We start from the raw sequence: 11,057 nt of genomic DNA on the forward strand, positions 1-11,057 counted from the left end.
TTTATTCACAGTTTCATGGTCCATTACAGGTCTCTTAGACGCAGAGTGTTAGATGTTACTCTTGAGCGGTTTCTCTTTTACTCTGTATTTTGACAGGTTGCCAGTGCCTGGATTGGCAGTGGTGTGGCACATGACCTCAACGACCTCCGCAGGGTTCACCAGCTGCTTGTCTCCTCACTGGACAAACTCAAAGTGGGGAAGGGCGCCCCCTTGCAGCTTTACAGTGAGAGTGCATTCACCATGGAGAAGTTAGCTGTCATCAAAGCTTGGGCTGAGGTAGGCTTTGGTGGTCTTCAAGAGGGATCAATATTTAAGAATCATTGGGAAGGCCAGAAAGTGAAATAATTCCCTTGTTAGACTCAGATAACACATTTGTTTGGCGATGAAAGATGTTATATTATGCTCTTGTAACAAAAAGGTGTTCAAGTGATGCAGGAATTGCCAATGATGTATGAATTTGATGCATGGTATTGGCAAGGATGACACTCCCTTATGTCAGCTGACAGTATGACAGAAAGTATATTCTTTGCCACACAAATATTGACTGTTGTAACACTATTTGTATCTCTTTCTGATATCATGAAGCAAGTGTCTTGTGAGGTGATGGATACATTGATTGTGAAATGTGCTTTGAATAGATTCAACAAATAAAAAGAAAAAGAAATATAGTTTGTACTTTTCCATTTAATGAAAGACATAATTCATTTCCACCAGGTGTACATTGTAGCCATGAAGCAGAACACAGGGCACTCCAACCATTCTACTCAGAATGGTGATGACTACCAGACAGACAAGCCATCTTCAGACAGCCTGCTAACATTGGTACAACCAGAGCTGAAGGCTCTCAATAAGTACTGGCTGGCAGCACTGAGAGACCACGCCCTACTGGCCCTCCCTGACGAGTTCACCAGCCAGCTACCCCCAGAGGGCGGGGCTTTCTACAACCCCGAGGCCACCTCAACTACCAGGCCCCACTACCTCAGGGCCTGGGCACCCATCGTGTACGCCGCCTCCCTCTGGCTCAACGCTGGAGGTCTGAAGATGATAGAAGAGAATAGTGATGGGAGCTACTGCAGCCCAGCGGACAGTGGACCCATGCTGCCTGGTATGGCAGTCATACCCAGGGGGAACTCAGCCTCCAACAAGAAGCCAGAGGAAATCAAGGCTGATTACTTTCACCTCATCATAGGTAAGTTTTCTCTGTCTGATAGTCAGTAGAATTTTCCCCTTCTTGAGATTCTGCTATAATGCTATTTCACTTTTAGCGTTGGTCGTGATACATGTAAGGTTAAATGGGGCAGAGCAATGTATGTATGACAAGTATGTTGGCAAAACAGCCACATGTATTACCAGATCAAGGTATATCATGTCATTGCCAACCTTTTTCTCTTATTAGTCCAATATTTCTTCAAATTTCTATTCCTCATGATGTTACATGACTTACTTAGGCTGTGCATTGACTTATAGTGCCATTGTATTACGCACACACATACATGTAGACATCACTGCTGTGAATCATGTAACAATGTTAGAGTTTGCATCCTTTATGGCTAAATTACCTGCCTATCCTTTTTTTCCCCATCTCAGGTGTATGTGTAGAGAGCCTGTCCAACCAGCGAGCCACAGAGCCACTCCAAAACATCTCCTCCTGTCTCCAGGCCCTCCAAACCCTGCTGGAGGATGCCTGGTGCCGGCGACAGCTGACCTCAGACCTAGCACTGTCCATTGAGCTCCTCAATGTCCTACATCGCCTGCTACTGACCAGGGAGAATCTGGCCACTCACCTACAGGTGGTGGCTGTGGTCAGGCAGGTCATCAAGGCCATGCAGGAGAGACTGGACAGCCAGCGCAAGGTCAAAGGTCAGTCCACCTCCAACTGACAACATTGTAGTCAGTGAAGTAAGCTATTGAAAAAAATCACATCAGCAGAAATATTTAGGGACCTTGGACAGAACTGCGGGATGTCTCTCTCTTAGTAGAATGTTTGATGGTGGTTTATGCAATGCCAGAAATGAAAATTGCTTAAAGTATTTGCAGGATTGTTTGAATTATTGTGAAAAACCTTATGAACAGGACTTGCTTAACCCTAACCAGGCCGGGCTTTTTTGGGTGTTCTGTGGCCGGGGAGGGGTTGATTCAACCCCCCCCCCCCCCCCCCGAGATCTCAGCCATCGATTGCGCAATCGCCATGAAATTTGGCACGTGCATTACCTGTGGCGTATTCTACCAAGCTATACAAAAAGAAATGGAAATTTTCGTCAAAATGATTGATTATGCTAATATATGCATGAAATCATACATTTTGCTCGAAATCAGAAATTAAAGCTCCTATAATCCTAGTTTTTGGTGAAAATATTCTTTGTAGCATTCCTAACAATGTACTTGAAAAAAGAATTTGGTATCAAAATAAATTTCTTATGTATTTTATTGTTTTATGAATTTCTTATGAATTTCTTTGTTTTGTTGACCTTTTGTTTTATCATTTTTTTCCACAAAATTTATGACCGAACCTATTTCAAGCATAATTATGCTAAAATTAATTAGTTTCAGCATATGAAAGTGAAAATAATCATATCTTTATGAATAAGAAGAGAAAACTCCATTTGCATAGACTTTATACACAAAATCACGTTTTTGAGCCATTTTCGGTCTGACAAGTATGTATAAAATGTCATGCAGCGTCGTAACGGTATGGGCAATTTTTGTGAAAATGGTGTCAAAAGATGCGCGAGACTTGAAAGTAAAAAGTCAGCGAATGGCGCGGTCAAAAAATTTCGCGCGGCGGAGTAGTTGCGAAAAATGTCGAGGGGGGGTTGATTCAACCCCCCCGGCCTTTTTAGGGTTAAAGACCTTGTGAAGAATATGTAGAAAGATATGCTAGACTAATATGTTTGTCTTTGTTGATTGTTGTTGATTGTATTTGTTGCATCACTGGATATACCAAAACATGGGTCTTTTCATAATATTCTTGGCTAAATTGTATATGTACACAAAAAAGTGTGAAAGAGAAGCAGACTTAAGAAATGCTATTTTCTAGAGTGTTTTCTGAGACTTGACTCTAGCCTTAATGATTGTTTTCACCAGGTGAGAGTATAGAGAACAAGGAGAAGTCAGAGAAAGAGGAGAAAGCTGACTGGGATTCAGACATCGGTGAGGGCGGGGTAGGTGGAGAGGTGACACCGGGTAAGTCAGTGGTGTTTGCCACCCTGGAGGTGTGTCTCTGCATCCTGGTACGACAGCTGCCCGCCCTCAATCCCTCTGGTAGCACCAGTGCCGCCGCCATCCACAGCTACTCCAAGAATGCCGGGCTGTCAGACGAGGCCAGTCAACTCATCTCCAGTACTGTCCTCATCATGGCAGAACTGCCTTCACTCTGCTCACCAGCAGGTGAGTTCAATGCCATTTGCCATAAAACCTCATTTAACCCTTAGCCTTCCATTGGCATTATTCTACATCACCTATATCTTAAATTATATCAGATCAGACAAATTTTTTTTTTGTGTGTGTAGGGATATCAGGAAGAGATAAATATATGCATTTCAACAAACAAGTGACTTTTTTTTGTAGGTAAACTGAGAGATAAGTGAATTATTTTCACTGTTGACATGTCAGAGCGTAGTTTCAGATTGACTGCTCTGCTGCGCATTACAGCCTAATGTAAAGAATTAGTTGTATAGATTACTGATGCATGTATGGGATGTACATGTATGTTATGTTGTCATTTGTGCAAAACTTGTGCAAAACTTTTCTTGTGTCTGCTAGAACAATAATGCAAATGGACAGATTAGAATTGAGATTTTTTAGCTCATATGATTGCTTTGTCTTGATCACTCATGTCAACACAGGAAGTATATCAGTATTACCCACAATCCTCTTCCTGACGACCAACATCCTGCGTGAGACGGCAGAGCCCTCGCTTGATGGCAAGAGTGCTCCGACAGTGACATCCTGCATGCAGGCCCTGCGCTCCCTGGCCACATCACCCTACGTCAAGGACCCACGCTGCTCAGAGGAGTGGGAGAAATTCCTGCAAAGCACTCTGGCAACCATCTTGGACTACTCCAACCCAGGTGAAGGTGGCTCATGGTTAACGAAACACTCCCAATCACACACACACACACACACACACACACAAACACACTCACTACATGCATTGTTAGACCATGTACAACTTTTATGGCAAACTTAAAATCAGTTTACATATGAATTAGTTTTTAGGTTGTTGTGCATCAAGAGGCTTGTAAAGGAGTGACTGATAATGTATGTTTCTGGTCATCATACATGTACAATATACCAATAAGACAATTGTAATGATAATTGTTCAGAATACAGGTGCAGTAGAATTGTTAGTATTTGCAAACTTTTGAGACATCATGTCTGTTGGAGTCAGTTGAATGTTTGCATTTTCTCTAACCGTTGCTATCTGTATAAGAAAAAAACTAATCCGGTTTAAAGAAAATATTGTCTCCTTGTTTTATAATGCTAAGTGGCAATATTCTCCACTGTTAATTTACATTGTTCTTATAGGTCCAAGATCACCTGTGAATGAAGTCTATCTGTGCTTTACCATTATGTCTAGAAGTAAAACCTGTAGATGCTTTCACATTTCTGTACAAGTCACTGTTTGAAGTCACAAAAAGTGAAATTCTTGTTCAGAGCACCCCACAATGCTTTGCAAATGAATGCTACCATATCTCACCCAGCCTCATACAATGTCAATGATATTTAAACAGACGGTGATTTTGCAAGGGTTGATTGGCCGAACTCTGTGTTCACCCTGTACAGATAAAGATAAGATGGAGGTGGATATGTGCAGTGTGCTGCTTGCTGTGGCTGTCTTTGTTGCCTCAGCCCCACCCACCGTCTCAGCCGTCTCCTCCCTACAGGCACAGGGAGTTGATCTCTTCTGCAAGGCTTTCAAATCAGAGGAGCCAGTGGTGAGTCCCATGCATGCAATTTTATGCTGGGGTGGTTGATGTTTTTCTCTTTCCCATTGAAACCTTTCTTGTCATATATCAGGGATGGCAAGTTCTAAATTCATTATGTGAAGAGTGACTAAGCCAGTGTTGTTTTCTGAATATGACCTGGGGGGCATTTCATGAAACGTTTTGTCAGACTTTTCGTCTGACAAAATGTTAAAAGTTACTGAAATCCTTGCCTCTGATTGTCTGAGAGCAAATTTGTCCCACAAAGTTGTCGGACAAAATGCTTCATGAAATGCCCCCTAAATGTAGGTCAGAGTAGGGTATAGATGTCGTCAACCCACACAGTGTGGCTAAGTATTAAGTGTAGACTACATGAGGTTATGTGATGCTGGCTGCAGGAAGGATGGTGGTGAATGAAAGGGAGAGGAGCTAATTGTTCCCTCTAGCACTCTAAAGATCTGACATTCACTCATCCTCAGAATGAAGCAATTTGCCCATTGTAATTGATACCACACTCATGTCAACTGCAGAAGTTCATCCATATTATGAGAGTGATTATATAGTCATAACTAGATTACATGCTTAAATGGCACCTGTTCTACTATCTTTCTCTTCTCTCAGGTCAAACTGAAGTGTCTACAGATGGCAGCCTCCATCTTCCAGTGTCCCCACCGTGAGGTATCCACACCTTACATCCATGCCATGGGACCGAGGTTAGTGGAGTCTCTCCAGTCAATGGCTGGCAACATGCCCGACAACGACGAGTCGGTTGCCGTCATTATTGAGTCCATACGGGTGCTTGAAATTCTGGTCGGCCTGACAGATGACTCTCATAGTAAGTGAACTGGACAGTTTTCCTAAAGCTTTTTTTTATTGCTGCATTGCGCTGTGAAATGCTGCAAGTCTTTTGTTTGATTTCCCAGTATAAAGAGTTTGAAGAAACCATTATTAAAGCATAGCAAAGTCTCTTGTGACTTTCACAGTGCTCTATGAAGGACATCATTAATCAAATAAGTGAGGCACCCAACTACTTTTGTGTGGACTCTGTCAATGAATTAAAAAAAAGATGACAGTTGAAATTCCTATAAGAAGTACAAGATTCGTCTCAAGTTATTCACTCATTTTCGTCATCATTGTTAAGAGATCGAGTGGAATATCAGTTTATCTGACATATTAAACTGATCCCTTTGATAATAAACTTGGATTTAGACAAGACGTTATACTTAATCATTGAAATTGAAATTAAAATATCTGCCATGGTAATGTTGATATCAAACTATTTGATGTAGGCCCAACAACACCAGTCAGTAGTAGGGAGAAATTATCATTTGATGCTTGCTTCACTTATCCAGTGCTCTTGGATATCCGAAGATAGTGTTTTTACAGTGACTTCAGACTGCAATTTCCCAGTTATGGGTATGTTTTATTGATTTCACAATCTAGTGTCTGGTGAATTCTGAATGCTGTACTGATGTTTTTTTTTTTCCCTCACCCCATTTATGTCTTCTACCTCCAGGAGTTCAGATGGTGGCCCTCCTGGTCCCTATTCTCATCAGTCTTCTCTTCACTGGAGACTCTGCTACTCAGACCAAGCAATCGAGGGCGCTACACGACCATGTGTTACAGCGCCTGATGAAGATAGGCCCCCAGTACCCCAATGCCTTCAAGAGTGTGATGGCTGCCTCACCGGACCTGAAAACTAAGCTAGAGAGCGCCATCCATGCGAACGCTGCCTCCAAGAAGGCCAAGCAGCCCAGCCGACAGCCGTCCCGCAGCAAGACCCCGGCTGCCCCCAGCATCAAGTTAAAGATGAACTTCAGCAACTTCACTGGCTGAGCCAGTGGAGTGATGTGACCCTTGAACCCCAGGATGCAAACTGCCATTTTACCTTCATGCATTGATGACTTACTTTGCCCCTTACAGACTGAGTGCTTGTTGTATAAGCATACTAAGAGGGAAACAAAGATCAGGTAGTCCCTATTTATCACCATGCTCAAAATTGGCAACTCCCAGTGTGAAAAAATCAATGGCTGCATAGGCTTGAACATTATTATGCTGTGTAATGTAAAGAAATAATAGTGCCAGTCTATGCAATTTCTATTGCGGCATCTCACTTAAGTACATAGATTGCCCAAATAAAGCAATCCTCTTGACTGTAATGATCATGAAATCTGTATGAACATGATATTATCCGTCTTCATAGTAATAAGTTCCGAGCTCTTGAATAGTCTATGTGTGTTGCAGTTGCAACATGTGCTGTATTCCTGCATGTGTAATGATTGCCACGGTGCTACAAGGATGTTCCACTTCAGTATGCCAAGTATATGTAAGTAGCTTTAAGGTAAAATTCCTCATAGAAAGAGAATTCATATAGGTATACTGTCTGCTGGCATAGCTATGTAATGAAATGATCAGGTGACTTAATTCCAGCTGAGAGCTGTTTTAAACTCTTTTCAAAAGTGTGCTGCAAATTGTGAGATAAGCTACCATTTGATTGTACCTGCTAACTTAAGTGGTGTTGCTGAAGAAAGAAAGAAAGTCTGCATAGACAGCATTTCCAAGATGCACAAGAATAATATCAATACTTCCACTTTCCTGTCCTCACCATTACTTTGAAGTTTCTACTTCGTGTGAAGAAGTGAACAAGCAGCCATCTTAAGTTGCTAGAATAGAATCTCATGTTTTCTCTCACGAGCAGTGGCTGCAGGTTGGACTAGATGACTAAGATACAACAGCAAGAATTAGTACATGGTGAAGAGAACCCAGTTAAAGACGGTTACAGATCTTCTACTAGCTGACTGTGTCAGGAACTGATGAAGGAGATCCTGGGAAGATGGTTGGGAAGTTTTCATAGCAAGGATTCCCAAGAGATGTTGGCTTTGTTGAAGTTTAGTTTACACATTCAGTGTTGGTATATCAGTGAGGTGATATGCATAATTTTTTCCTCTAACGGGTTGAACTTTAAACCCTGCAAACACACCTATGGTGATTGCACATCAACTTGCAGTTCAAAAATCTTCAGTTACGAAGTCAGCATTGCAGGGAGAAAAAGAAAGTGGCTACATAGGCAGCTTACAATCATTTCCTTTCATAAAAGTTTCATTGGGTCATTGGATATAGGTTCTATTTGAAGACATAAGAGCTTCATAATTTATGATTTAAGTTTATGAAAGAAATTGTCAAGTCAGTCAACATGGCGAAAATATAGTGTGGTTGAGATTCAGGATGACAATTGTTTGATAACGCCCATTGCAAACAGGTTTGCAGGGTATTGTAAGACTTTTAAGATGCCAAATTAATGATCACAGCTGATTTCACTCTGTCAAGCTTCAATTCAATACTCTTCTATATTCTCTTCCTTACTCATTCCTGCTTGTCTGTCATGTATTTTAAAGGATCAGTATGGCACTCTCATCATCATGGCAACAACAACAATGAAAGTGTGTACAGTAAAAAAATTGTGACATTTCAGATTGAATTACCACTCAGTTGGGCAGACATGAGAGATCAGTATGCTCCATTCAGTTTGTACTTTATATCTGTATTAGAATAATGACGCATTGGTAAGTCACATCATCCAAAGTTTGAAGCTCTTATGTAAATGTCCAAAATATGTTCACATTTTGTAGACTTTGTTGTCATGTGCTATTATTTCTGTTAATTTGGCACCATGACTTGTTCAAAAGTGGGATACAATACTAGTAGTATATTTACAAACATTTCTCTTAATCTTTGGATCATTTTCTCTGTTTCTTTTAATTTATGATGAAATAATCTTAGTATTCACACTTGTATATCTTGTGTCTATCCGTTTCACTTTCTTACGATTAGCTCTATGTTTGATAACAAGGAAATGATTTTCCTACCTGTAAGTAAATTAACATCTCAATCTCAAAGTTGGTAGAGCTGGTACTGTAGATGGACGCTTGGAGTGTCATGCAACTGGTTGAGAATCCAGTCATATAATGTAGGGTGCGCGCAATGCTACGTGAATATGTGTTGGTGGTCAACACTCTGTGATATATCATACACACAAAAATACTATGTACAGGTATAGCTGCCATATGATTCTTGAATAGTTACAATTGACCATACTGCACTGTGTTTGACCACACAAAGTGTCTGTGGACTAACTCAGTCATAGTGTATGTTTCATTTGTAGCAGAATGCTTATTTGCTGTACAATTGTAAATTAAAGATTAAAAGGTGTAATTATACATGATTTATCATATGTGATGTCTATACTAAATGTTTTAATATATTAAAATGCTCATACTTGGATGTACTCTGATTTGCCAAGTATCTCAAGCCCAAGCTGTAAGCTCAGTAAATGCAAAGAAGGAAAGTATGTCAAATGTTAACTCATGTACATTTATCAATGTTTAAATAAAACATATGTTTTTGTGAAATAAATCATTGTCTTGAATCATACTGTCAATTGATTCAGTGTGTTTAAGAGTTTAAAGACAGGTGGGAAAAGCTGGTGTGTAATGTAACTTATTTCATAGATTACTAAATACTACATTAATCATAAGATTATGTGAGCATTAAGGGAGTTCAAAAAAGGTGGTACACTTTTCTTTGTAGTAATGTTGAATTTTGCGGTCCTTAAGCAGATGTGTCAAACGTGTTAGACTGGATGAAAGTGAATTTTAACCTGTATTACTAGTATTTAATGAGGGTCTTAAGAACCCTTGAAAAACATGAACATCCAATAATTCATCTGCATTCTCTTCATTCAACATACACATGTGTAACTAACCTATTATAGCATAAAAACATAACAGTATAACATTTGGACTGTAAATAATGTTGATTGCACCTTTTTGTCAAAATAAGTGCTTCAGAGAAAGAATAAGTACATATTCTTAGGGTGAGGTCAAGCAGGAAAATGAAAAAAAACAAAAACAAAACTAAAGCCTGGACCGAACACTAAATTTAAAGGTCTTCCATATACACTATATTGCAGGAGAGTTTAGTGGGTGTGAGTGTGTTTGTGTATGCAGGGCTCGACACTAACTTTTTTCTTTGGTGGCCCGTTTGGGCCACTGAAATCTTTATATTTTGGTGGCCCCAAAAATAAACGTGACCCACAATAATAGGAAATATAAAGATTCATTTTGGATTTCAGCTGCTCGATTGGATCACCAAAAGAAAAATTTGGTGGCCCGATATAAATTTTTAGTGGCCCTGGGCCACCACTAATGTCCAGCCCTGGTGTGTGTGTTATATTAACCCGTTGAGGACGGACTGATTTTGATATAACACGCATTTTCCATAGACACCTGCCTGAGTATACACGGGACTGGTCTTCAATGGTTTATACATGAGAATGGAGCTGCCTTTCAGTTACACCAGCTGAATGAAGCAGTAAATCATGTTCTCATAACATGAGTAGCACATAATACTTGATATTATCAGAATTTTGAAAACAAGCACATTTTAACTTTTTATTTACCAAAATATAGGCAATTTCCCATCGATAGAATTACATGATGAAAATCCATCTCTTTCTGCGGAGAATTTGGAAACATTTTTAAAATGACAATAAGAATTAACTTTATTATACATGCATACATCAGAGTTAAAAGAGTGGTGATATTGACAAATATTATTCAATGAAGGTAACAAATCTCTTAAAGGGGAAGGCTAGTAACTGATCAGTGGGAATCAGTGGAAATGCTGGGAGATGATTGTTCCAATCCTTATGGGATTCATTCAAGAGTTCATTGTATATCTATTGTTGTGTGAAAATGATTTGTTTCAGAACGGTCTCATATTCAAGTAATGTGCAGATTAATGCTCCGTCACTGACCAGGGACGCTAACCTGGAAGCATTAAACTGCACATTACTTGAATATGAGACCATTCTGAAGCAAATCATTTTCACACAACAATAGATATACAATGAACTCTTGAATGAATCCCATAAGGATTGGAACAATCATCTCCCAGCATTTCCACTGATTCCCACTGATCAGTTACTAGCCTTCCCCTTTAAGGGAATTATCGATAATTTGATAGATTTTGACCAGGTAAACATAATCTAAGATGATTTTGCAGATATGTTATTTGTCCGAAGTTTTAAGCTGTACCTATGACAAGAACAAAGTACAGCACAGCCAATGTGAA

At 39.9% G+C, this 11,057-nt stretch overlaps 1 protein-coding gene across 1 annotated transcript in view; it reads left to right on the forward strand.

The window, feature by feature from the left end:
- The window catches only part of LOC139718059 (HEAT repeat-containing protein 5B-like), a 75,863-nt gene extending 67,333 nt beyond the window's left edge, over window positions 1–8,530 (forward strand). The window contains exons 29-36 of the mRNA XM_071629552.1: window positions 97–276; window positions 715–1,189; window positions 1,588–1,860; window positions 3,085–3,387; window positions 3,846–4,070; window positions 4,786–4,937; window positions 5,547–5,760; window positions 6,442–8,530. Of these exons, the coding sequence (XP_071485653.1) occupies window positions 97–276; window positions 715–1,189; window positions 1,588–1,860; window positions 3,085–3,387; window positions 3,846–4,070; window positions 4,786–4,937; window positions 5,547–5,760; window positions 6,442–6,761 (2,142 nt within the window). The 3' untranslated portion in view covers window positions 6,762–8,530. The remainder of the gene's footprint in view (window positions 1–96; window positions 277–714; window positions 1,190–1,587; window positions 1,861–3,084; window positions 3,388–3,845; window positions 4,071–4,785; window positions 4,938–5,546; window positions 5,761–6,441) is intronic.
- Window positions 8,531–11,057: the final 2,527 nt, after the last annotated feature.

The sequence above is a fragment of the Diadema antillarum genome, unplaced genomic scaffold (genome assembly GCF_040938485.1).
Source record: "Diadema antillarum isolate AM-2024a unplaced genomic scaffold, OU_Dant_1.0 scf00000087, whole genome shotgun sequence".
NCBI classification, from domain to species: domain Eukaryota; kingdom Metazoa; phylum Echinodermata; class Echinoidea; order Diadematoida; family Diadematidae; genus Diadema; species Diadema antillarum.